This window comes from Ambystoma mexicanum, chromosome 5p, assembly GCF_040938575.1.
Source record: "Ambystoma mexicanum isolate Mex_15411 chromosome 5p, UKY_AmexF1_1, whole genome shotgun sequence".
NCBI classification, from domain to species: domain Eukaryota; kingdom Metazoa; phylum Chordata; class Amphibia; order Caudata; family Ambystomatidae; genus Ambystoma; species Ambystoma mexicanum.
Window position 1 is genome coordinate 1,350,304,261 of NC_090930.1, and position 27,542 is coordinate 1,350,331,802.

Consider the following 27,542-nt stretch of genomic DNA (forward strand, 5'->3'; position numbering starts at 1 on the left):
CTCCATCGCTGATACCTATTCCAGCACCACTGCCAAACAAACCCTCACTGACATCCTCTTTTTCATTCCCTCGCCAGATCTCTGAACCCCTCATATGATCTCTATGCTCTGTCCTGTCTCCTGCTCTCCCATTAATGGTGGCACAGGTTGGGAAGTTCGCATGGATCTCTTTTGACTCCTCCAGAGTCATCATTAATGTCTATCTAAATGGCACTGTTATGGTGCAACGCCCTAAGGCTAATCTCCTCCTCTTATATAGGCGGTTCCTTTGCCTCATCAACTTCCTCTCATCTCCAGCTGTCCCCTACTCTCTTCCCCTGGCTACCTTGCCATCCGCCACTTCCTACTCTGCCCCATCTCAAGTTCCTTCCACACCTCTGCATGCCATACCTCTGATCTGTACACCTCCCCGGTAGGTCTTTAAGGCTGGCAACCTTCTCCAACTCGCCACTCTCAACTCTCGCTCGGCTGTTAAACACTCCTCTGACATCTGTCACCTCCTAGAAGAACTTGACCTGGATGTCCTCAGTCTCACAAGACATGGTTCTTTGCCAGCTCTGTCACGAGTTTTGACACTCTCCTTCCAGACAGCTACAAGATCCTCTCAGCCCCCAGATCCAACCGGCCTGTAGGGGGTGTAGCCCAGATCTTCCCTGAGTGGATTCCTACCTCTCTCATTCCCACTCAAGCTCACGCCTCTTTTGAATGCCTTGTCTGCAGGCTCTCTCTCTCTCCTAGTCACTCTCTTACTGTTGCGTCTCTCTACTGGCTCCCTGGTCAAATCACCTCTTTTCTCTCTGAGTGGGCTGACCTCTCCTCCTCCCTCTTGGCCTCAACCACTCAACTTCCCTTCCTTGGTGACCTCAGCATTCATCTTGATTCTACCTGTCCCTCATTTGCACTCTTTTGCGACCTCTGCGATTCACTCGCCCTCTCTATCCTTCCCTCCAGCCCGACTCACTCTGCTGGGCACACACTTGATGTCTTGATCTCATCCAGCCTTCCCCTCTCTACCCCCCTTACCACTCCTCTCTCCTGGAGTGATCACTGCCTCCCCTCCTTTCATCTCTCCATCTCCTCCCCCGAAGCCAAGTCCACTCCTAGACTGCACCCACCTTCTCGGTTATCCAGCCCATGACGCGTGTGTCAGTCGAGGCCTTCGCCGCAACCTTCTCCCCCACCCCCTCCACTCCAGGCTGACCCACACCCTGACACAGCCCTCTCTCTTCTCTACTCCTCTATTTATGCTACTCTTGATACTCCTGCCCCTGTCATGAGGATCTGTTTGAAGTCCAAAGCTAAGTGCAATTCTTGGTATGACTGTGACCTAGCTACACTTAAACGTTAAGTGTAGGGCGGCGGAGAGGAAATGGAGGGCTTCCTGCTCATCCTCTGACAAACAGGCCTGCTGCCTGCTCCAAAGGCAATACCGGCTTGCTGTCCGCACTAAGCAGAGAGTCCACATACAAGCCTGCATCTCTGGAGCATCTAACAATTCGGCTGAACTCTTCAAAATCGGCAAGGAGCTTGCCAACCCTGCTGCAGTCTCCACCCCTCCTCTCGCATCCTAGGCTCTTTGCAATGCCCTTGCCTCTCACTTCATCTCTGAAACCCAGGACATCCTGTCCACCCTCTCCTCCGCTGCTCCTACCTCCCCTTCTGGGCTTGCTGACCCTCCCTCAGCTACCCCTCCTGCTCCTTTCTCCGCCTTTCTTCTTTTCTATGCTGATGAGGTAGCTAGACAAGTCTGATCTATGAAAACCTCGTGAAAACAGGTCCATCCCTGTTCCTCTAAAACCATTAAGGACCACATCGACACCCTTGCCCCGGCCCTTGCCGATTTCTGCAACCTCTCCTTTGCCTCTGGCTCTTTCCCCTCCCATCTTAAGCACTCCCTTGTGCATTCTCTACTCAAGAAATCCACTGCTGATCCATTTTGTTCGGCAAACTACTGCCCAATTTCTATTACTCCTTTTTTGGGTAAGCTCATTGAAAAGCTGGCCATCTCCCAGCTTAACCTTCATTCCAACTCTGTTGGCTTCCTCCATCACCATCAATCTGACCTTCAGAGCTGCCAGAAGCACAGAAACTGCTCTCCTGAACATCCGTGAAGACCTGCTCTCTAACCCCGATTCTAACATTCCTTCCGTCCTCATTCTACTTGATCTCTCCTCTGCGTTCGAGACGGTCAACCATACCACCCTGCTCAATCGTCTCCGTGACAACCTGGGTATCACTGATCAGGCTCTGGCCTGGCTGACCTCTTTCTGATCGACCCTCCCAGGTACAACTTGAGTCCTTCTTATCTTCTATCTCCCTCTCCACCTGTGATGTCCACCAGGGGTCTAACCTTTCGCTCTGGCTTTTCAACCAATACCTGTAAACTCTTGCCTAATGCATCTCCATTTTCTGCTCAACTTTCCAGTGCTATGCTGATGACACCCAACTCATTTTCAGGCTTCCTTCTGCCTCCTCCTCTCCTTCCCTCATCTCTGATTGTCTAATCGCCATTCAAAATGGGTGTGTCGCCAACAATCTTTGGGGTTATCTTTGACTCCACACTTTCCTTCTCCGCACACATCTCTGACGTCTCCAAAAAGTCAAACTTTTTACTGCACCTCCTTAGAGGTACTCTGCCTTTCCTCTCCTTCCCTCAAAAGCTCACTGTCTCCCAAGCTCTGGTTCTCTCCAGACTGGATTACTGTTACAGCCTCTTTCTAAACCTACCTGCCACCACTATCCGCCCTTTACAACAAATCCAGAACAAGACTGCGAGACTTGTCCTTGGCCTCAAGCCCTGGGATCGTATCTCTCCAGCCCCGATATCCCTTCATTGGCTCCCAGTGGATGCAAGGATTAAATTTAAAACCCTCTGAATTGTCCACAAGGCTTTCTGGGGCCTCAGTCCAAAATACCTTAAACTATCCCTCCATAAATACCTTCCCTCTCGAGCCCTCCGCTCTTCTACTTCCAACTCCCTCAGGGTTAGTAGTTTTGAAAAGAAACAAGCTTGGGGGTCGATCTCTGTCTTCAGCCGGTGCCTCTCTTTGGAACAGCCTCCCAGCCACCTTGAAACTTGAGAAAAATCATCTCCGGTTCTGGAAGCACCTCAAGGCCTTCCTCTTTGCCTCTGCCTTTGCCCCCCTTCTCCCATGTTGATCTGTTTCTTCTCTTGGCATTGTGCACCTGCCACCCTCTGTCATTCGGGTCCAGGTACCTGCTCAGCCTGCCACCCTCCTGCACTGCCTCCAGGCCACCCCTTGCACTAGGGTTCTGTATCTGTACCCATACAGTCCCCCGCCCAGTTTTCTTCTGCACTTATCAGATATACTTTATCTGACTAACTTTCACCTGCCATTTGCTGGCTGCACTACCATGGTTTATCGCTCTTATTTATTTATTTGTTTTATTTTATTATTTATTCTGTTCTCTCCTCTGTTCCGCACTTGCCACTCCCCTCCTTCCATGCACTTCCCCCTTTTCCCTTTTCCATGCACTTGCACTTTCTTAATGTCACTGGGCCTAGTAAGATTGCTTCTTTTTTTTTGTTCTCCCTTGTTCCCCTCCCTTTTTGCCTGGTGGCGCTCTGAAACACTTATGTACGAGCGCGGGGGGGCGTGGCCAAGAGGGCCATGTGAAGGAACGTGTGCTGAGGGAGCTCCTCTAATCCGGCATTGATCCTGTGGCAGAAGTGCATTGATAAATGCTTGTGTTGCCTAAAATCCCATGGGTGGGTCTATGAATGGTGCGGCTGTGCCCTCTGAAGTTTGCTGACATAGAAGTGGAGCCGCGACGAAGATAATCACGAAAGAAAGAACCGTGAGTCGGACGGACGGAGGGAGCAAGATGGCCGCCTGACATCGCGGACAAAGGAATCGGCTGATTACGGTGTGAAGAGGCTGTAGCGAACCGGAGGGTTGTGGCTGTGCCCCTGATGAGAGCCCATGTGTTCGACATGGTTTGAACACTTGCAGCGTGACGGAATGTTTCTGCCTGCCCTGCGGCACTCCTGCTGCATACGCCGATCAGAGATGCCCGAAAATATGCATATGCACTCTGGTGGTGGTCGGAGCGTGGGAGGCTTGTCAAGACTTTCTGTGATCTGAACGGGCCAAGTGAAATAAGAGTTGTGTAATGCTGGAGGCAGGACCGGCACCTGTGACGGTGGAATAGAAATGGTGGACGCCCGCAGACAAAGGCGGACATTGTAATGAAGGGCTGCGAATGAGCAATGAAGGCGGTGCTGCACAAGTGACACGGGCGAACCAAGTCGCAAACCGCAACTGTATCCACAGTGGGGAACAGTTGTACTCTGGCTTCCTTTAGAGCCATGTGTACTGTAGTGACTTGGCATTACGCGACGAGGCAGTGTTACATTGTTGCGTGCGTCAGATAAGATCCCGGCAGAGTGAAGCCGACAAAGGATTCTTTACAGCGTACCGGAGGACACTGTATTAGGCAGCCCTGACATACGATCCGACTCCATACCATGCCGGATAAGGAGGGCATGGGAGCCCAACACGAACAAAGGAAGTGTTCGAGCCAATGCTGGCTGATGAAGTAGACAAACACGCACAAAAGGAGCTCCCTGGACCACGGGGGTAAGGGATCACCTGTACACAGGCAGTGTGCTATTGTGGGCTGCGACATAATAACATCTGGGACAGTGTCCCATGATTAGAGGCAGTGCTGCGCATAGTTACTGGCACGGACTACGGCAGTATGAAACTGCGTGATTGAACTGGTGCAGGTCAATTGGAAGGCACGCAAAATAGTGCCGGGGTAATCCTAAACATAACTGGGGTACTTCAGGGGGTACAATTGCCTCGATGATGCGTGGGTCTTGTTCGTGATCCGGATGAGTGTCGAAAGATACCCCCGTGAGGGACTTGTTTACCTACGTGGGAGAGCACAATCCATTGCAGCACGCTGGGAATAGGCTTGTGACGCTGATGTGGGGCTCGCCTCAGGTGCGGATGACAGCAGCGGGCCACCCATCTGGGACTGTGCAAACAACAGTGAGTCCTCGCTGCATTTAGGGTAAAGGCGATGGTGGATGCTAGACATTGTAGACTATAAGTGAAAGTGGGCGTGTCAGCGACTCTAGCGGAAGGAAACTACAGATACATTGCACACTGGTGTGTATGGTGGCCGAGAGAGCGTGGCACGGAGGAGGCTAGTGGTGTTCTTGAGGTTATGTGGCCCCTCATGCGGAGGTAGGGCATTGGATGTTGGAACGGAGAGTATGCCCTTCTCCCCCTGATTGCGGAATAACAGAGGTGGGTGGACCCACAACACATAACTATTGCGCCATGTCTAATAAGCCGCCACGACAAAAGGTGAAGCAACCTACGCTAGACGAATTTGCCAGAACTCCGATGGGTCCGGAAGTGCCGGAAGTAAAGACAAGCCGCCCGCAGGTGGCATGGCTGCTGTGGGTCCAAATCAGGAGGTTCTGGCTGCAATAGCGGACTTAAAAGCAGATTTGAAAGCGGCCTGGGAGGCCAAGCTCGAATTAGTTGTGGCTGAATTGAAAACTGTGTTGGACCTTAAAGTCGGTGAAGTGCAGGAGGAAGTGAACCTACTCCGGCAGGATGTGAGGTCCCTGTCGGAGCGCACAGAGAGCCTGGAGAAAGAGGGGAGCTTGAACAAAGCGGACTGTGCCGCACATAAATCAGATCTACATGCCCTAGTGCAGAGAGTGGGAAATCTGGAGAGCAGAGCGGAGGAAGCGGAGGGACGCGCCCGAAGGAATAACATCCGCATCGTGGGTATACCGGAGGGTACAGAGGCCCGCAACCCCACAGAGTTCATCGAAAATATGTTGTTACAGGAGATTACCGGTGGAGCCCTGTCTCAGGGATTCGCTGTGGAACGAGCGCATAGGGCTTTGTCGAGGAGGCCGCCGCCAGGCAACGCGCCCAGGCCAGTGATCGCTAAGATCCTTAATTATCGGGACCGGGAAAGGATTCTGGAACATTTTCGCAAAAGTGGAACAATCAAGCGAGGAGAGGCAAACATAACAGCTTACCCGTACTATACCTTGATGGTACAGAGGAGCCGAATGAACTTCGGGGCGGTTAAGAGGAGATTGAGGGAGGCGAGCTGGAAATATATGCTACTTTATCTGGCGAAATTGAAGGTTTTTCATAAAGACAGAACTTTATTCTTCGACACCCCGGAGGATGCCATGGGATGGCTTGATGCGCAGGGTTGCCCTCAGGAAGCGGACGCCCAGGCCGAAGAAGGAGATGGGAGAGATAAGTAATGAGTGCTGGGGGCACAGTGAGATTGTGCGGCTTAAGACTATCGGACTGGATTATAGGTATTGAAGTCACCTGTTGGTAGACGGGCCTGGAGTAGCATAGATAATGCACTATTGCACTGCGGCTGCTGCTTTAGTAGGGAGCCCTCGAGGGCTAGTCCTCACACCCCCATTTGGTATTATTAGTTAAGTGGCCGTTAGGGCGACTTCACCCTACTGAGCTCTGAGTGTATTAGACAGGGCTAGATGTGGGGGTGGCTGAGATCCAGGGATGGAGCTGGGCAACAGTTGGGGCGGAAGTTGTTGGGGAAGGGGTGGGAGGGGGGAGGGGAGGGCAGTGGGGAGTTTGGAGTGTATATAGTTTATGGGAATTTGAGATTACACGCGAGCCTACAAGGGGAAGTCATAGTATTGTATCTGTGTTGCGCAGGCGGATGGGGCGGGCCAAGAAGGAGGGAGGTGGGTATCAATGAGCAATGGGAGAGCTTAAAATAGTGATGTGGAATGTCAGGGGACTCAATAGCTACTTAAAGAGGAACAAGGTTATGCTGTATTTGAAAAGACAGAAGATAGATATTGCATTGTTGCAAGAAACGCACTTGACACGGGAAAAAATGGAACTGGTGAGGAGAAAGTGGAAAGGTACCGTAGTGGGGTCTCCGTTTTCAGCATATGCTAGGGGTGTGCTGGTCTGGGTGGCGCCGCATGTCCCGTTCCAACTGATACAGGAAAAGGTGGGTACCGAGGGGCGTTTGGTCATAGTGAGAGGGGTGAAGGAGAATAAACAGGTGTGCATAGTAAACACGTACGCCCCTAACCAAAACACAGTGGAGTACTTCCGGACCATGTGCACCAGCCTGAGCTGGTGCGTGGGTGGCGCGGTGATCTGGGGAGGGGATTTTAATTGTGTGCTGAACCCCGCAGTAGACAGGTCGGATGACAAGATGGTCAGGCCGGCCCCAGCAGCTAGGGCACTGCAATCGTTGTTAGACGACTTCGGATTGGTAGATGTGTGGAGAACTAAACACCCTAATGAGAGGCAGTATTCACACTATTCGGCCCCACAACAGTTGCACACCAGACTTGATTATGGTTTTGCCACGTCGGATGTGGTGGTTGAGATCACTAATGTAGAATATAAGGCGAGGGTCCTGTCGGATCACTCGCCCCTGATCGTGGGATGGCAATACTGCAGCCCTAGGGTACGGATCCCGACGTGGCGCCTCTGTGCGGAGGCGCTTAAAGACCCTGCTTTTCGGGAGGATGTGAGAGACGAAATCATCAGTTATTTTGAGGTGAATACAGGCAGCGTTGACTCGGCAGGGACATTGTGGGAGGCCTTCAAGGTAGTGATACGGGGTGTGGCCATTGCTAAATCTAAAGGCTTGCAGGATGGGGTTCTACAAAAAGTGGAAGGAGAATTAGAGAGAGAAATAAAAAGTGAATGTATATACACCAAGCTGGTGCTTTCGCTACAGCAACAGTGTATGGAACTCTGGGAAAGGCTTTATAACCTTAATTACAGAAAGTACGTTGAGAGAGACATGCGGGGGGAGACAAAACGGGCCGACTTTTGGCGTGGCTATATAAAAGTGAGACCCCAAAGCCCCCGATTAGGACAATCACCAGAGAAGATGGGGAGGTGACAGATACCCAAGAGGGAGTCAACAGGGAATTTGCGGATTACTATAGAAAATTATACGAAGATAGAGGGGGAGACAGCCGGGAGGAAATGCTGGAAACTCTGCAAGACATTGAATTGCCCAAGATAAGTATAGAGGAAAGAGAGGAACTAGATGCACCGATTATGTTGGAGGAGCTGGAGGAGGTTGTTAGACAACTACCTACTAGTAAGACCCCGGGAACAGATGGACTACCTAGTGAATTTTATAAAGCATATGGGGTGGAAGTGCTCCCCCCCGATGTTGGAAATGCTCAACGAGGCGTTTGAGGTGGGACAGTTGCCGGAGTCGCTCAGAGAGGCGGTCATAATACCACTCCCTAAACCAAATAAACCTGGGCATAGCTGCGGATCGTATAGGCCGTTGTCGATGCTGAACCAGGACAGCAAGGTATTAACGGCTGTCCTGGCGAACAGACTGCGGAAGGTAATTGGCAAACTGATACACCCAGACCAAACGGGCTATGTTCCAGACAGGAATATTACTCACAACCACAGACGTCTCCATCGGGTGATTGAATGGGGCTGCGACAATGAAGGAGAGATGGCTATCGTGTCCTTGGACGTGGTGAAAGCATTCGACTCGGTTAGATGGGCGTGGCTGCTGACGGCTCTGGGGGAGTATGGAATGGGATCGGGATACATTAAGTGGGCGGAGATGCTGTATAGTGCGCCATTAGCCAGGGTACGAACAGGAAGAGTAATATCTGAGAGATGGCAACTTAGCAGGGGCACCAGACAGGGGTGCCCCTGGTCCCCGATGTTATACATTCTAGCTCTGGAGCCTCTGGCACTATACCTGAGGCAGCAATACGATGAGATAGGTATCGAGGTCGGAGGGGAACGGCAGCTGATATCCCTGTATGCAGATGATTTGTTATTGTATTTGAGATACCCGGACGAAAACCTTCAGTATATTCTGGAGGTGATGGAAAGGTATGCGAGGTTGTCCGGTATAGCGGTGAATCCCCAAAAATCTAGCATTTTCCCGCTGGGCAGTTATAAAGGGATCCCTGTGGAAAGGTTGCCGGTGTTGCAGGTGCCGTGGACTGTGGTCTCTTTCCGCTACCTTCGCATAGATGTGTGTCATACGGCAGAGGAGGAACATAGGGGTAATACTGAGAGGGCAGTTGAGAAAATCTGCAAATGTATGAGATTTTGGGAGAAGTTGCCCTTTGCAATGATGGGGCGGGGAGCGATGCTTAAGATGGTAGTCCTGCCTAGGCTCTTGCATTTTTTTAGCAACATCCTGTATATGATTCCTAAGAGGTTTTTTGTCCAATTGAATGGTGTGTGTAGGGACTTTCTGTGGCATGGCACTCGGAATAGAATAGCGCTCTGGAAATTGCAGAACTTTCACGAAAAAGGGGGGGTCAAGTTACCTAATTTTGAGGCTTACTACATAGCAAGTCAATTACAGTTTGTGGCCAAATGGCTCGCTGATGAAGCGACCCCAGAATTTAGATTGTTCGGGCATGATTGTGCCCCGTATTACTTGAAAGAAATGATTTGGTTACCTGAGTCAGAAATAAAGGAGTACCCGGGGATGATGAGGCTTGGGTGGAAAATGTGGCGACGAGCATGTGTAATAATGGGGGATCCGCTCCCGTGTTCCCCACAGGTACCTCTAGTTGCTTTGGGGGGAGGAGATGAGCAACTGAGGGCGATTATTAGAACCTATTGGGAGTCGGTGGGACTGGTAACGCTGGGTGATATATGGCAGGAGGGGTCTATCAGTGAGTTTGAAGGACTTGGAGAGGAGGTGGGATTACATGGGGGCCAATATGTTACGTACCATAGGTTGGTGCGGAAGATTGGGATAATGTGGCCTGAGACGGTGCTGGCGGAGGAACCGGACGCCGTAGTGGGGATGATATATGATACAACTGAGGGGGGACATGAGATCTCTAGATTGTATGAGATGGTAATGACTAAGGTTGGGAAAGAATTGACACATTTTAGATTAGACTGGGAAACAGAAGTGGGAGCCCAAATGGAGGATGGGATGTGGGAGCGGTCTTTGGGATACCATAAGAAAGTATCTAGGAATGCTAGATTGCAGCAGATACAGCTGTACGTAACGCAAGGGCGTATATGACCCCGTTGACACGGCCTGGGCCTGTCTGTTGGGAGGCTTTCCTAGGCCACGAAAGCTGAAGCATGTGGGGAAATTGAAAGACTTGGCGTATGTGCTTGCAAAACGCAGGATAGCCATGGGTTGGAAAAAGTGTCATAAACCACAGGTGGAGGTATGGTGGAAAGAATTACAGAAATGGGCGGAGGCTGAAACGGTGGTGTGGCAAGAGGCAAGTTGCATGTCTTGGGAGGAAGAAGTGGGTTCCCTGATGGCATGGAAAACATTAATATCTGGCTTATTCGGGACAATGACAGACTCAGAGGAATGTGAGGAAAATGACGCCCAGCTATGTGCGGCAGATACTGGATGTGAAGGACAAACAGGCTCGTGAAGGGGGGTGGGAACAGGGGTGCAGTGAACAAAGACCAATTGATGTTAATGTAATGATTGTGAATTGCACTGCGTGTTTTGTTTGTATTGTTGGTTGTGTTGAAAAACTATTTAAAAAAATGTAACAAAAAAAAAAATGTACGAGCGCGATATAAATAAAACATCATTTCATTTCAAATATCATTTCAAACTGCAAGCGCTTCACTACATTGCAACAACAAAACAAACCACACATAGGGCTTCATTACGAGTTTGCCGGTCTGGAAACAAGGGTGCCAGTAAACTCACTGCCACCCTTGTTTCCGGATCAGCAAACTCTGTCTGCCTGCCGTGGCTGCTGTGCCCGTCAGGTCTGACCCTGCCGGGCGCTCCGGCCACGGTAGGCAGACTGTTCACGGAAGAACGCCATGGGACCACGTCGGTGGTGATAGTGCATGGTATACATATCCTTTAACATTAACAATACATTATTCCTCACCTGCACCGAGAAAATCATTTGCTTTCCTTTGTTCAGAGTCCTGAGGACGGTTTAGATGTAGGGATTCCTCATTCTTTATCTTTAATAGCACATCAGGATTGCTCATGGACTCCTCTGAAATGGAAAGGCAGAAATCCATGATTTATACTTTGACTTGAAATGATTTCCCTTTCTTTGATTATGGCTTATTAATGTGTACACTCACTCCTTTCCTTTATTTTTATATCCACTTTGCATATATTCCCTCACTCTCCTTCCTTTAAAGTTATTACTAGTCTTGTTCGACCCAAAAATTAAATGGACACATGTTGGCAAACACCCAAAGACTGAGGCAACCCAGATCACTTTCTAGTAGACAATGGTTGCTTCCGATCTGCACGCATCAAAATGTCAGGTTTTGTATCATGCCACTCCTTCTCTTCACCACTAACTTCAACCCTTCCCTCTTGCTTACAAGACTTCATGCAAACAAACTGGGTTTATATACACCAGCCAACACTTGTGTAGGCAAAACACTGCGCACCTAAAATAAGCTCACAGTTCCTGACTCACCAAGCTTCTATTGGTCGAGCAAGCACAGTTGCTGAGAAAACAAATCTGGTGGCTTCAAAGTAACGATGCTGAAGGGTGGGGGTGCCTGGAAGGCAATACATCCAAGAAAAGTGGATAAACTATCTGTAAGGAGAGCAATAGGTGGTAGAGGGGAGGTAGTAATGGGCATGGCAAAGGAGATATGGAGTGGTTGTCAAGCGAAACGGACAACAATAGGGCAGGTGTTATATGCAGTGCAGTGTGTGCTTCAGGCTCCCGTTGGCGTCCTCATCAACAGGCATGTCCATATTCACATGTGAGGGGCATCTTATGCCACAGTTTGTAAATGAAATAGCTTTGCCTCCGTGCTCGAGCACGGAATCACATGACAGCTGATCTTGACACTGATCCCTGTGTCAATTCTTTGGCTGGGCCTGCCAACCTGTTACGTCATAGGGCGTAACCCCATAGCAATTGATGATGAAGCTGGTCTCCCACTGCAATGCAGTCATCTATTACTGTGAGCTCCATAGCATCCTCCTGAAAGTATGCATCACACTGCCAACGGCAACAGTAGATAGCTCGACCATGTGGCCCTACTACCTATTGTTATGGAGAATTCTCATTTCTGTGCTAATCCCCTTCAACCTTAGAGACCCCCATTTCTTTTGCTGGACCTTTTAATTTAACTCTGGAATGCGTGAAAACCTTTTTTTTCACTCTCTCGTGTGTTTTTACATGATTTGGATGATGCGTTTCCACTGTTTTTGGAGTCTGACAAACTCCATAGGCATCTACTTTTTGTATGGTGACAAACAGCACCTTCAGTGCAGTATCACAGAGAAATCCTTTAGATTTCTCAGAAGGTCTCAATACCTTTTTTTTTAGTGAACTACTGTTCCCAAGAATAGTAAAGTGAAAGCGGCTTTACTTACCATTTCTCTTTTTAGGTCCAGCACACACCATGTTATGTGGAGGGCTGGGGGGGTTACCTAGTAGCCCCTTATCCTACATTTGCATGTAACATTTTTATATTACCCTCCTTACTTTATATAGCTGGTGGCAGTGGTTTAATTTTCCTACCATTGTGCTTTTCTACTGTAGGCTGAACCCTCAGCTGCAGTACAGAATCCATAGGTGACCATTTTGTCAAAATGGCCCGGACATCTTTTTTTGCCATTTTCTGTTTGTGTGGTCTTTCTTGGGTTTTACTCTGCATCAAAACAGATTTGAGCCCTTTGTTTCTCTTGCCTTTGGCTGGCTTCAGCCCTGAAGCCCGCCTCTGGCTCCAGTGTGTCTGGAAGAAGAGGATGTGAGGGAGGGTCCCGAAACTCCCCTATCCTTTGTCTCTAGGAATGCCTGAATGTAACTAGTCCTGATCGGCTTGCTGGCTGTCCTTTCAAGACAGCCACCCTACTGTGTGAATGATAGCCTAGGCTGTGTATGAATGGAAGAAACCTGCTTAAAAGGTGAGGGTTTTCTGACTACAGGCAGAGTCGACCACTGGGAGAAACAACCGACGAAGAAACCGTGAATGAAGCTTGCTGCATCCTCCTGGACCTTTGAATTGCCCGGTGAAGCCCTGCTGCTGTGCTGAAACTCCTTTTTCAATTCAACAGAGAAGCTCTGGAAGGGACGACTTCTTCCCTTGGGTTAGTTGGACCAACTAACCCCGAGACAAACTCCACTTGACCATCTTCCCCAACTGGCTGTACTTCTTCATTGCTGCAAGAAACGAGTGCCAGGGGTCGGGTAATCCGTAGTCGAGTGAAATGTCTGAAATCTGGCTAGAAGCTAAAGGAACCACCTAAGGACCCTCCAGAAGCAGGAGAATCAGAGCTCAAGTCCCCTCACCAGAGTGCAGGACCCAAGGAGTGAAGGAAGCCCAACCGGTATCCGAGATCCGCAACAGTGCTGTTTACTAAGCAATGAAACCGCTAAGTGCCGCTGAACCGAAAAGAGCTTGTAGCAGCTGACGACCTCCCAAGTACCGGCGCAACAGCCCCCCGAACGTCCTCCCTCTTGCCCCCATGACTGAGGCTCAGGAACACAGGGTCTGCACCGCTGTAGCAAGACAGAGGCCAGCTTGACCACTCTTCTTCAAACCAGAGGTACTATGTAGACTTGGGGTACTTACTTCACTGTCTTTTAGCTGTGCTTTTCTCAGTTGGGAATTGCAGTGGCTTACTTTTAGAGTTGAATCCAACTCTCTTTCCACTGGCTTAACAGCTTGTGACCCTACAAGTGATTTTCTAACAAACTCTCTAACTTTGTGCAAGACTTTGATTCTAAGAAGTGCCTCAGCTCCAAGCTAGCTTTCAAATGGACTCTGGCTGAACTGCCTCCCTGCAGACTCTTCTAGCCCATTGACTTTGATATTGTTTGTCCCTCATAGGTGGTAACTTGTTTTAGACTGTTACTGCTGGGAAAGGCTTACCTAGATTTCATTGGAAGATTTAAGTGTGCTCACATATACCGAGAACCTGTTTAACCTTTTTCTTCCTTAAACCTTTCCTTTCTGCAATCTCAGAATCTGCAAATTATAGCTAGTTTGAGATATAAATGCCATTACTGTCCTTGTGATTGAGTCACCTCAGGGTGTAGGAATTGTGTAAGAAGCATATCCAAAGATTATCCATTAACTTGTCTTGATTCTGAAAAGTATTTTTAAAGTATATTTACATGCTTACACAAATTGCCTTTTTAAAGAACGCTTATTTAAAAATTGATGTTCATTAAATAAATAACTATAACTGAATCCTTGAGTGTAAGTGTTACTTGGTTACTTGTATTTACGAATTTCATTGTGACAGCTCTACAGCTCACATTTAGCCGTCTTGAGATAGGCCTGGCTCCTCAGTCATACTACTAACTTATGTAGTACAGACCTACACCAAAAGGTGGGTTACCTAATATCAAGCAGATAAGTGCTGCGTAGTCTCACACAGTGTGACTGCACCAATTCTTAGCTAACACCTATATTTCATTGCTCCTTGCACCAAGATATGTGTATAATGAGCCAACACTCTGTTTTAACCAGTCATGTCTACTCCGCTGCTGCAGCCCTCATAGTAGAAATACAACTGATGCTGAGAATCGTTGGCATCAGCAGCCTCCCGCATCTACGATCCTATGACTTGGCCCAGGATGCATCATCCAAAGGGACCAGGTGGACCAGATTGCGGATTGGCTCCACAATTACTTCAGGGCCGTGAAAGAGAACAAACCCAGCATTATGAGATCCACGCTACTTCACCTGGAGGGAGAAGATGTGCATGAGCATTTTACCTCACTTCACAAGTGAGGATGATGACTAAACAGCCACCATTGTTGCATTCTCTGCGTATTTTCAAACACAAATCAACCCTGATTACGAAAGATGTATCCTACCTCAAGCATCGCAAATATCGGGCAAATCTCTTGACACACTTCACTCAACAGTGTAACACCTCGCAAAGTCCTTTGAGTGGGACAATGAAAATAATGAAATCCATGCACTTATTAGTTAGCATTGTAGACGCCATACATTGTTTCCTTCTTACTGCATTAACTGCTTTTGTTAGCACTGCACTTTGCTTGCGAGTAGTTTTCCATGTGAAGTTGTGTATTTCAAGTTTTTATCAAATTTTAAAATTACTGCCATCTAGATGTGTAAGTACTAATGTCATGAATGTTTAGCCATGTTAGCAAATGTATTGTGTCTAAATTACATATTCAGCCACTGTGGTAGTCCATTCTGACAGAGTAGTCCCTGTCCGGGTACCTGCAGTCTGGTCTGCACCTTTCATTGCTTCACTGAATGCCAAGCGCAACCAACTACAATTCCCAGTGGAATTGTAGTCTGCGTGCCTATTTTTACTTTTTTCAGGCACGTCAGCGACTAGCAAGTCTGCGCAATTCTGAGTGGGACGCGCCGGCACTAACTACCTGTTCTCTGCTCTCTGGGGTGCCTCCACGCATAAAAGTCTGAGACTCCTGGCGTGGCTCTGTCGGTAAGTTACTGAGAATGCAAGTGACATTTACACTCAACCAGCCTACAGTAGGCCCGTGTATTGCAGTTTCCCAAGGGAATATGGTTTCAAAACCTACCATCTACGCACCTACGCTCATGGACTTAATTGAGCCTTCAGAGAATTCAACAGCGAGGATAATCAAACACCATACTTAATTTAGAGATAACTGCATTTGCAAACATTATACCCCCATTAGGACAACTCTGCTGAATACTAGATCACTAGACAGGCATGCCCTTGAGGTATGTGAATATTTCATAGAACATGATATAGATATTATGTGCCTGACGGAAACATGGCCCAGTGACACGAACGGGCCAAATATTAATTTAGCCACACCCAAAGGCTATAGATCAGCGGTATTCAAACTGTGGGGCGCGCCCCCACAGGGGTCCGTGGCCACCTCCCCGGGGGGCCATGAGAGCCCAGCAAGAAATGTTTTTTAGATTGGAAGAAATGAGCAGGGGCAGCTCACATGGTCAGGGTGGAGCATGAAACTGTCTCATGCACCAATGAAAAAGTGGCCCGCAGTTGTAAATGGATATTCATTCCTTTAGTCACAGACTATTTGAATAGTGCCCAAGGGAGTGCTTTGTGTTCAAATGTAAGTAAATTGTGATAATTAAAGAGTATTTATTCAGCAACAATGGTCAACATTACTAACTGCATAGTGAAGTAACTAATCAAACTGGCCCACATGGGCCAAAAAGGTGGCCCATTTTGACTGGCCCACACTAGCATTTAGCATTTTTGCTACAGGCATTGCCCGATTGCCCTATAGGCCAGTCCGAGCCTGGTGGCTCATCCATAATGGCGAAGAAGTGCCCACCCAGTGGCCCCCTCACCCATTATGAAGGAGCTAAGGAGCCAGCCCAGTGAAACAATGAGCACTCCCTCAGCTGCCTTTTCCAGCTGAGGGGGTGCTCCTGGGCTGGTCCAACTGTCAAAGGGAAACACTATTTCCCTTTGACAGTTCAGTATAGGTCCCCAGCCGCACATGCTCACTGAGCCATTCAAGTGCTGGGGCGTTTTACTTCGCCAGCATGCATAGCTCATTGGAAATGTTGGCTGGGGCACTGCATGTCTGTTTGTGCGAGGGAGAACTCCTGTGCCTCCTCGCACATACGGACAGAGCAGCCTGGAGCATGGCGTTTCTGCACCCACACGCAGGCCAATGCAGAAGGTACGTTTATGTTATTTTTATTTATTTAAACATGTGTATGGCTGCGTGTATGCTTGTGTTATGAGTCAGTGTATATGATGGATGCTTGTGTGAATGATAGAGTGATTGCTGTATGAAATGAATGTGTGTGTGTGTTAGTTTGTTTTTGTCTGTTAAGCTGATTTTGGCAAGTGATGGATACAGGGGGGAAGGAGGGTTTAAAAATGCCTAAATAACTTTGTTGCACAATACCCCTACCCACCTGTCAAAATCAGCTCTTCTTCTGAGGCGCTGTGTAGCCCAGGGGATAGGGATGGTATTTTTTTTACTGGATTTCTATCATAGATGTCCAGTCAAAAATACCATGCTTTCTCCCTTGGCACCCTAGTGCCTTGCATACACACATAATCATGTTGATTGTGTTAGGCCCAGTGGAGCCCAGGGGACAGGGATGGTATCTTTTTACTGGAAATCTATCATAGTTATCCAGTAAAAATGTCATGCCTGCCCCCTAGGCCCCCCAGCACCAATTGCAAACTGTTTGGCAATGTACCTATTTTTTCTTAAAGTATGCTCTACAATGCAATATTCTCACCCATTATTTATTTTAAAATGCACGGGGAGAAAATCCCCAAAACCCCCTTGATTGGTTCGGGCTCCCTCACTGCGCTCGGTCGCTATGGCATCTTTGGGGGGAAGAGTTATGCACTTCCACTTAAAAAATTCACCAGCAGCCACTGGCCCTCGGACTGTGTTGGGAACAGGATGGGGCAGCCCATGGGATAGTGGTGGGAGCAGGGTGGGGAGAGCCCAGGGGTTTGTGATGGGGTGGGGAGAGCCCAGGGGCTTGGTAGGAGTGGGATGAGGGAGCCCAACGACTGTGATTGGAGCAGGTGGGGGAGCACAGGGACTATACTGGAAGTAGGGTGCGTTGATGGCGTGCAAAACATACTGTCCATTTGGCATTTTTGGGGTGGCACGGCCTGCCCAAATGTTGCTCAGGGCGGGCCCCAGACAAAAAAGTTTGAAGACCACTGCTATAGATTCTTATAACAAAACCTAGAACTTGGTAAGGAAGGCGGAGTTTGAATTCTAGTTAAAAATGAATTACAATTCTTTAAGTCACCTATTTCATGTAGTTACTGTGATATAATTCTCCTTAATGCCACCCCTACACCAAATAACTACCTGAACCTGGTTCTGATCTACCGCCCACCACGAGAAATGCCAGTTCCAGGAGGAACTCTTGTGCATGATAGCCTCCCTAATTAAACCTAATAACGGTCAGAAATGGTTAACTCCAGCTCTGACGAGTCGGAAACAAGAAAAGAGAAGAGCAGAAAGGAATTGGGAGAAAGAGTAGCCAGTAGAAAATAAAAATGAATGGAAATCTCTTGAGAATCTCTATTGGAAAGAAATTATACTGGCAAAAAAAGGCTTCTTTGATAATGAAATAGCTAATGCCAAAAATAATTCCCAAAAACTGTTCGAAATATTGAGAGACCTCGAGAAGCCTAAGGATTTGCTGGACATTTTTTCTCCGCAGAGAGAGGATTATGAAGACATCCAGCAGGAACAACTAAGGATACTATTAGAAGCAATTTAAGAAAATTAACTCATGTGGCAACAGCAGTGAGTACGGAAGCAACACATTGCAAAGCAAAACTGACTTGTTTTTATAATGCCTCTTTTGCCAAGAATTAAGTTCCTGACATACTAAAAAAAAGGGTTGGTTACAACTCTTATTATAAAAAACATAGTCTTGACCACAAATTATACACTAATTATAGGCCCATAACGAATGTTCCTTTTCTTCTTAAGATTGTAGACAAGTTAGACACCTTGCAGCTGCAGCAATATCTGGAAAAAACACATATTTTACACTATAGACAGCCAGGGTTTAGATCATTTCACGGCACAGAAAGCGTCCTTCCAAACCGAAATGCTAAAAATTGTGGACAAAAGTAACCAGGGGCTGCTGATTTAGTTGGATCTATCAGCAGCCTTCGATCTTGTGGAATGCGGAAAACTTTTAGAAGCAATGAGTAGGGAACAAGTTACTTACCTGTTACTGCTGTTCGCCAGCATGGGTCTGGCATGGATTCACATGCTCATGAATATTCCCCGTCGTGAAGCTGGGAATCCTCGGTAAAAGAAAAAACTGTTTCTGTTTCGTTTCTAAACTGTCTTTCTCCTATAAACCAATCACTGAGGTCTTGGTCATACTGCCCCCAGCCAATGACTGCCCTCTACCTAAGCCCTTCACATTGCAGCCATCTTCAGATTTGGTAGCACATAAAGTGGCAGTAGGACCAAGAGAAGAGCCCCGCAGGGGCAGGTGGGAGGGTTTGCATGTGAACCATTCCAGACCCATGCTGAAGAACAGCAGTTACAGGTAAGTAACTTGTTCCTTCTCCAGCATGGGGTCTGGCATGGATTCACATGCTCATGAATAAAGAATACACAGCAGTACATAATTACACAACCACGCGGGGTGGCAAGGCTCAACAGAAGCAATCTCTTACCTCCACACCAGGCTCACCTTCAAGCGAGCAAACAGGTTGTGCAGCACTGCTTGGCCGACTCTGGACTCCTCCCTGGAATCCCTGTCGATGCAGTAGAATTTCGTGAAGGTGTGCATCGACCTCCCCGTAGCGCCCAGCAAATGTCCAGCAGTGGCACACCAGACAGGAACACCGTCGTAGCAATCGATCGCTCTGGTAGAATGGGCTCTCGGACGGCCAGGCAACAGTCGGTTTGCTAACCGGTGACAATGAGTGATGCAGCCGAAGAGCCACCTGGAAATGGAAGCCTTGGACAGGGCCTTCCCATGGTTCACTGGACCAAAGTTCACCAAAAGCTGAGAAGTTTTCCGGAAACTCTTTGTGCGGGCCACATAAAACTTCAGTGCTCCAGCCACATCCAGTGAGTGCAAAGTCCTTTCAGTCGATGAAAAAGGTGTCGGAAAAAACACAGGTAACACCAAGGGATCGTTGAGATTAAATTCCGATGGAACCTTGGGCATGAAGGAAGGGTGTGTCCGCAGCACCACCCTCATCTCGTGGAAAGTCAAGTAAGGCCGCTTGCAGGACAGGGCCTGGATCTCACCTACTCTTCTTGCAGAGGTGATGGCCACTAAGAAAGCTGTCTTCCACAAGAGAAACTTGAGCGGAGCTCAATGCATAGGTTCAAATGGGGCTCCTATGAGCCTAGTCAGCACCACGTTGAGTTCCCACGCCGGGGCCAGAGCCTTCACCAGTGTGAACAAACGGAACAATCCCTTAATGAATTCTTTGACTAGCCGGTGCGACCAGAGTGAAGACCATCCCGGAGATCTGGTATAGCAGGAGATAGCCGTCAGATGTACCTTGATAGAGGTGTGCGTCAGCCCCGATTTAGCCAATGACAGTAAATATGGAAGTACTTGAGGGGCCGTGACCATCAGAGGGTCGATCTTCTGCGACTGGCACCAAGTCGCAAAATGCTTCCATTTGTGTCCATAACACTTCAAAGTCGGCGATGCCCTGGCCTTGGCGAGCACCTCCCAGCACGACCCACCACCTTATCGCTTGACGGAACTACCTGTTGAGCGTAATTTTGTCCTGGAAGCCTCCGGACACCTGGAACCAACGGGCATCGAGGAATTCCTGTAGTGGGCTCATCCGCAATCTGCAGAGTATATGCATGACGACATCATGCCGAGCAGCGACTTGATGGTCCACACCGTGGCAACCCTCAGTGTTAACAGCCACTGCACTTTGCCCAAGATGGCCGCTATCCTCTCTTACGACGGTGACGCCAGGCAGGACACCGTGTCGAGTCTGGATACCAGGAACAGGGCGTCCTGTGATGGAGTCAAGCAGGACTATGCATATTTCACTGAGAACCTGAGGTCCGTCAGCAGTCGGACGGTCTTCACCGTGTGGTCGACGGCAATGTCCCTTGGCTTGACCCAAATGAGCCAGTCATCCAGGTAGGGATACACATGGATCCCTTGCAGTTGCAGATGGGCAGCCACAGTAGCCAGGCACTTGGTGAAGACTCTGGGTGCCGACTTCAGTCCAAAGAGAGAGCCTTGAACTGGTAATGCTTCCCTTGACTGACGAAGCGCAGAAACTTGCAATGTCCTTTGTCTATGGGGACGTGGAAGTACGCGTCCTATAGGTCCACCGACTACAGAAAGTCTCCTTCCTCCATCTGGCCGAGCACGTGCTGCATCGTGACCATCCTGAACTTCTGGGACTTTATGTACTTGTTGAGTCGTTGTAGGTCGAGAATGGGCCTCCAGCCCCCAGTCTTCTTTCTTACGAGAAAGTACCTTGAGTAAACTCTGGCGCCCCGCAGTCACTTTGGAACCAGCTCTATCGCCCCTTTTTTTTAACATGGTTTGAATTTCCAGTAGCAGCTGAGGGATGTGTTGTTATTGCCGGGCCACCAGTGGTATTCACGGCCACTGACGTGGAAACTCTAAAGTGTGTCCGTGGGCGTGAGGGTCCAGCACCCATCGATCGGTGGAGATGGTCTCCCACACGCTGACGAAGTTCCTCAGCTGGCCTCCCACCGCGGTGCAGGGGTGGGGGCCCCGACTTCTTGGCTGGTTCAGTCTTGCTTGGCGAATGGCCCGCCGCCCTGGGAGCCTTGACGACGGCGGCCACCTCTAAAGGCCTTGCAGCAACCCCTGTTGGCTTCCTGGGTCGAGGAACGGGAGGGTTGGCGGTAAGAGGATGAGCACCGGCCGAAACCCTTCGAAGACCTGCTAGACTTCCCTCCTGAGGAACGAAAGGACGGGCGGTGTTGTTGCAGGGTGCCCAAGGCATGGTCCGTCTCCACGTCGGTCTTGATGGCCTGCAGGGATTCATTTACGGCCTTATGGAACAGGGTGTCTCTGTCAAACTGCAAGTCCAGAACCCTTGTCTGGACCTCCTGTCTAATGTTGGTGGCCTTGAGCCAGCCACGGTGGTGAAGGCAAACCCTGTTTCTCATCTGGCGGAAGTATGTGTCCGCAATGTCTAGGGCCACTGTGATAGCGTGGTCCGACGCAACCTTGCCTTCCTGGAGGATCTCCAAAGCCTCGACCCGTTTGTCATCGAGGAGGAAATCTTGTGGAGCCATCTTTTACCAAAGCTCCCGGTCGTATCTGGCCACTTGAATGTGGAGTACAGCAGGGTGCTTGCATTTCACCCGCTTTGTTCAATGTATTCTGTCGCCCACTGTGTGATCTCCTTGTCACTGTTGGTTTTCATTTCACTAATTATGTGGACAACACTCACCTCCTTATTGAGCAGTGTCACAACTATTAAAAAGATGCAGAAAGACTATCCACAGTATATGAAGGAATACAATGTGCCTGAATGGAGATAAAACGGAGCTTTTGATCTTTGGCTCCTCACAGGCTCGTGCCAAGCTTCAGGCCCAATATATTGGCTTTGATATTGAGAACCACCATATCAAAGTAGCTAACAAAGTAAAAACATTGGGGATATCTCTAGAACCATCATTGAGCATGTCGACGCATATCAACATTGTTATAGGCAAGACCCAATATCATCTTATACTGTTGAGATTGGTGAAGCCCTATATCTCTAAAATGAATTGCTCTACGTTGGTTTGTGCTATCATAATGCCCAGTGTCGATTATTGTAGTGTTCTATTGATCGGGGCAAATAAGAGCTGTTTGGAAAAACTTCAAGTACTGCAAAATTATGCAGTTTGGATAGTGAAGAATGTCCCTAGGCATTGGCATATCACAGCACATAGGAGGGAGCTACATTGGCTCCCTCTGACAGCCAGAATTTGCTTTAAAGCCCTCAAGACCGTCCACAAATGTCTCTACGGTCATGCCCCTCAGCACATTAAAGAATGTATTACTGTACAAAAGCTCACCAGAACTACGCGATCTGTCGACACCATGAGACTGATATCCCTCAAGAGCAAGCAGGTCAAAGGGAATGGTTGCTCTGCGTACCATTCATTAAGAATTTAATAAACTCTTGGTTGCTCTGCGTAACACTAAAGAACCCTTAAAATGTAGGAACCAACTGAAAACTGCCTTTTCAAGATGGTGAGAAACCACAACCTGGCAGATACATGAGCCACGCCATGGAAAAGTCAATTGACTGACTGCACAGAAAATGGGCCTCATTACAAGGTCGGCGGTAACCCGATGGTGCGACTGGTAGGTTTCCGCAGACCTCAAAACACTGTTTCTGGCACCTTTACAAGTACCGGGGGGCCAGGAAGTCAGGCGCTGGAGAATGTAAATCCCCATTCCCATGGAGTCACATAGGACTCCATGGGAATGTGGACTCAGAAGCACCAGCACTGTTGTTTCTGGACCGCCACACTTGTAATGAGGCCCAATGAGCGCACATTGTGGATCACGACCAAGCCATCTGGCACAGCAAGTCACCATGCCTCAGCATGATCAACAGTCCCCATACTCTCCATCAACCATGGTCGAACTGCAAGGCAGACTTCACCAACTCTCGTAATGCGTGCACTCACTGTGGTCGCAATCTCCATGCTCTTCAATAATTCCCAGCGAGGGGATACACATATCAGAACTGTAACAAGTGAAATCACTTTTCTAAAGAATGCTGATCCCCTTCTGCCACAGAGTGATGGAACACCAGACCGCCTATTTTAAGGAGGATACAACCAAAAGTGTTTTTCATGTATCAGAGACTCCAAGGATTGGAAGATCACAAAACGAAAGCCCCATGTAGCAAGGTACATATTAACAACCTGCACATGTCAGCAGTGATTGACACAAGAACATCAGTGAATGTTCTGTCAATCACCAAATTCAACCTCAACCACCAAGCTTACAAGAGATAAGAGTATGTATCTTGGCATACAATAACAGGACCCTGATCCCGCTAAAAGAGGTTGTCACTCCCATCATCTCCCATGACAAGAGCATGACGGAACTTGTCTTTGTGGCAGAAGTAGGCACCAACTTCACATTCAAGCTGCTCGAATGTGAACTAGAAGACCTGCTGATGGAATTCAAATGCCTCTTCATGGCCGGAGGACGCCTTAGACTGAAGGCAATGAAATTACATGTAGACTCTTCGGTGGAACTCATCTGTCACCAGCACCACTGCGTGCCATTTCAAATACACCCAAAAGTAGAAGAGGATTTGGACAAACCAGATAAGGCTGGCATCATAGTGCAGTCTGTCAAAGAGGATTGTGTGGTAGATGGAGTCAAACGCTACAAAGAGGTCAAGAAGAATGAGAGCTGTGCATCCTTCTGAGTCTGCTGTCACTTTGAGATCATCCCAGATAGAGATCAGCGTGGTTTCTGTTCCGTGGCATGGACAGAAGCCTGATTGGGCAGGGTCTAGGAGGTTGCTAGATTCCACAAAGGCATTGAGCTGTGAGTAAGCAGTGCAATCAATGAGTTTTGCCAGGAATCTGGTGTTGGAGATTGGCCTGTAGTTGATTGGTAATCGATGGTCGAGGGATGCTTTTTTAAGCTGAGGTTTGACATGTGCAGTTTTGAAGGCGTCTGGGAAATTGCCGGAGGAGAGGGAGTTATTGAGAATGGATATCGCCAGTTCCCCTGCTTTGAGAAACCAGAGGGTGTCGCACCCGCTAGTCCAAGGGGATGTCTCTCTCAGGTGGCCAGGGCACAGCCATCGCCTTTGGTTCCAGACCCTGGGGGGTGGACCAATGCGGAAGGATCGCCTGGGTGAGGGTTCTTCGGGGAGTGGGGGTGAGGCAGCTGATTCTGGGTCTTGGTATTCCCCCTTTTTGATCATCTGACCCATCTTATATTTTAGTATCCTCTGAGGCTCCAACTCCCCTCCACCATTTTACGCAAACGCTGGGCCGAGGAAGAGGGTGACTGAGAGTAACAGGACTAACTCTCATACATTGTACTGGACATGTCCCGTTAATCGGGTCAGGCAAATTCAGGCACTTGATTTTAAGTGCATACACCTGATACCAATTACCTCTCCTCACACGGATAAAAGGCAGAACCTAGAAACACACTCTGAGCAAGGTGGAACACGAGTACGAGCAACACGTCCGAGACAAAGGTAAACCTACTGGAGCCGAGCGCAAGAACAAGGGACGAGGGCAGCGGGTCAAAAACCCCAAGAGCCCCCACCTGGAAGTCGTTGTCTCCGACAGGCCGTGAAAGATGCATGGAGAAGGCCAGATCCTACATCAGGAGGCTGTATTGTGTTTCAACGATGCTAGCGACCCTCCCGGGTGAACGGCAGAGTTGGGGAGGCGAGGCCAAGCCTTTGGTACTAACCTTGACTCGTGAATTGGAAATCGTAAACCCAAGAAAGAAACGCACACAGTCAGTGAGTTGGCAAGCAACCTGAGAGACCGGTGTGTGTTAAAGATTGAAGCAGGAACATTACATCGCAAGTGAAGGCTGCACACGTGTGGATGACACGTGAAGAAAGGCAGACCTGTGAATGAACTTTGAAGTTAGGACAGCCGTGAAATCAGCAACACTGAGTAACAGAGTGGTCCAGGTAAAGGAAGTAACCCACTCGAAAGTCTCTGTGAAAGGTGCATTGTTTGTAATGAGAAGGCGAATGAATTGCAAAAGCGAAGTAAGCAAAATTAACTCCTAGAGAAGGGGAGAATGAAAGTTGAATCTTGAACTTTTAGTCGAATTGGTCCTGCAGAGGTCTGTATAGAAAGCTTCGCACATTCAAAAATCTTCAACATCCGGAAAGCGGTCTGAGCCCGACTGAGGGAGACCCGAAGTGTAATAAGCTTGAGGAAGGAAGAGCCCCCTTGCAAGTCTTGTTGAACTGAGTTCTGGAGAGGTCTGAGCCCGACAGTGGGGGACCTATGTGAACTTTGTTGTGAAAGGTCTGAGCCCAACAGAGGGGGACCCATATGAATTGTGTGAAGAGGTCTTAGCCCGGCAGAGGGGGGCCTACATGAACTTTTGTTGAAACATTATTTGGAAGTCTGGAAAGAGAGACTTTAACGTGGAAGGCCAGGCAGGTCTCCATCCATGTTTGGAACTGTTTATTGTGTTGAGAACTGTTAGGGAGAATTCTCTGGTAAGACTAATTTCCCAAACCTAGTGAGTCCACCAGCAGCTTTGCTGGATTTTTGGGGTTTATTGTATTTATCCTTCTAAGAGTGAGATTCTTTTTCTCCCACTCTTAGGCATGATTTGAGTTTGTCCTTTTACTGTGTATGTGTTTTATGGGCCTTGGGGTCTTTTACTCCATAGGGCTTCATGTGTTTTTGGTAAGTGTGTTACACAGCACCCTCAATGCAGTAACACAGGGGTGTCATAGTGACCCCCAAACATAGACTCCATAGCCTGGGACTGACTACTGTCTCCCAAGGCATGTAAAGTTACCATTGGCTTTACTAGTCTCAAATTGTGAACAGAACCAGTACATACCATCATATTGTGGAAGTACTGGTAGGGGTAATTCGATTGCCCCTGGGTCTGTTTTCCAATGGGGCACTGTCCAGTCCCCCCTTGTCGAGTTTCTGGCTGGTGGCGGTGGATACCACGCGAAATATTCCACCGGAATATTTCCTATGGGATTTTCCCATTGATTTTAAACGCACCACTTTTTGGTGCAATGTTAAAGATACCGCTGGGTTATTTATTTAATATTTATTCCCCGGTTCGGTCTTTTTGCCAGGACTCGGTTTTAAAATGGCGTTTGTGTTCGCCTCTGAAACTCTAACCCAAGTCGAGCCCTTTGTTCCACTTTTTGGCGGGCTTCTCCACAGAAGCCCTCCAAATGGTACCACTCTGTCTGGGGTCTACAGGATGTGTGGGAGGGGGATTAGGCATCCTGGACTGAGTTGCCTTGGCAACTCAAGTCGCACTCTTGTGTGATTGGCCCAGTGGTGAGCCGCCCGGCTCACCACTTAGGATGTTTGAGTGACAGCTAGGCTGATGAATGGGGGGTTTTCTGCATAAAAGCAGGGCTTTGGGGACTGGAACTTCAGAAGTCGCCACAGAACCTAAAGAATCCGAAGAGGGGAGAAGCTGAGCCATCTACAACGACGACACCACCGGTGGAGCTCTGCTGTACGAACTCAACACTTCCCCGACGACAGAGGAGATCTTCTTCCAGGAGAGTCTTCTTCCCTTTGAGCTGGTGGGACCAACCAGTTCGCCTTGTTCGCCTTCCTGGACATCTCGTGGTCGAATCGCCCGTGCCAAGCACCCCGGCGGCCGGATAGCCACGCTTTACCACTACCACGGTTGTACCTTTTAATCGGGAAACTCTGTGGCTGGTTTCTTCCCTGGCAGTGCAACGACCTCCAGCTTTCTCCCTCATCGAGATCATCTCTTCCTCTGGTCGAAGCCACGACTTGCACCCGCTGCCAGGAACAACTGCCACCGCTGGAGCTTTCTCACTATTTCAGGTACTGTGTCCCGCCTGGTCTCCCTTGCAACAGATTGTTCAAGGTGTCCCGTAAATCCTTGACTTTCTAACTGGGTTGACCTCAGACCTGCTAACTTTGCCTTTCCGAACTGATCCAACCTCTTTTTGACTTTTCTGCAAAGACTGAGTGCATTTCCATTGTGTGATCTTGGGCACATTCCGCCTTGCTCTCTCCAAGAGTGGGCCTGGCCTATGATCTTTTTGCTCTACAGTAGACCCTGCCTTTCTTGACTTGCTGCGGTTTCTTAAAAGTGTTGGTACTGTATTATTTTCCTACTCTGCCTTTTCGCTCCCTTTTTAAACAAATTATTAGAGTGTCATCTACGGTTACGCACTCACCTCTGTTTTGCTAAATAAGTGGTGTCTTAACCTAGACTTGTCGAATAATTAACTAGGGAGGTGTATATATTTCTAATGACTGTGTTTGAACTTGCTTGATATATTAGTGCTAGTGTATTTTCATAAGTGTGTTTTTAAATAAATAATTATATACTTTTATACCAAAGCTCTGGTCAGTGTTTGCTTGTTCTACTGTATTTTTAGCC

At 48.5% G+C, this 27,542-nt stretch overlaps 1 protein-coding gene across 5 annotated transcripts in view; it reads right to left on the minus strand.

Annotated features, from left to right (window-relative positions):
* LOC138481563 (zinc finger protein 572-like) overlaps positions 1 to 27,542 on the minus strand; it is a 336,140-nt gene that overhangs the window by 139,652 nt on the left and 168,946 nt on the right. For all 5 annotated transcript variants that reach the window (XM_069613749.1, XM_069613751.1, XM_069613750.1 and 2 more), the window contains one exon: positions 10,892 to 11,005. In XM_069613749.1, the coding sequence (XP_069469850.1) occupies positions 10,892 to 11,005 (114 nt within the window). The remainder of the gene's footprint in view (positions 1 to 10,891; positions 11,006 to 27,542) is intronic.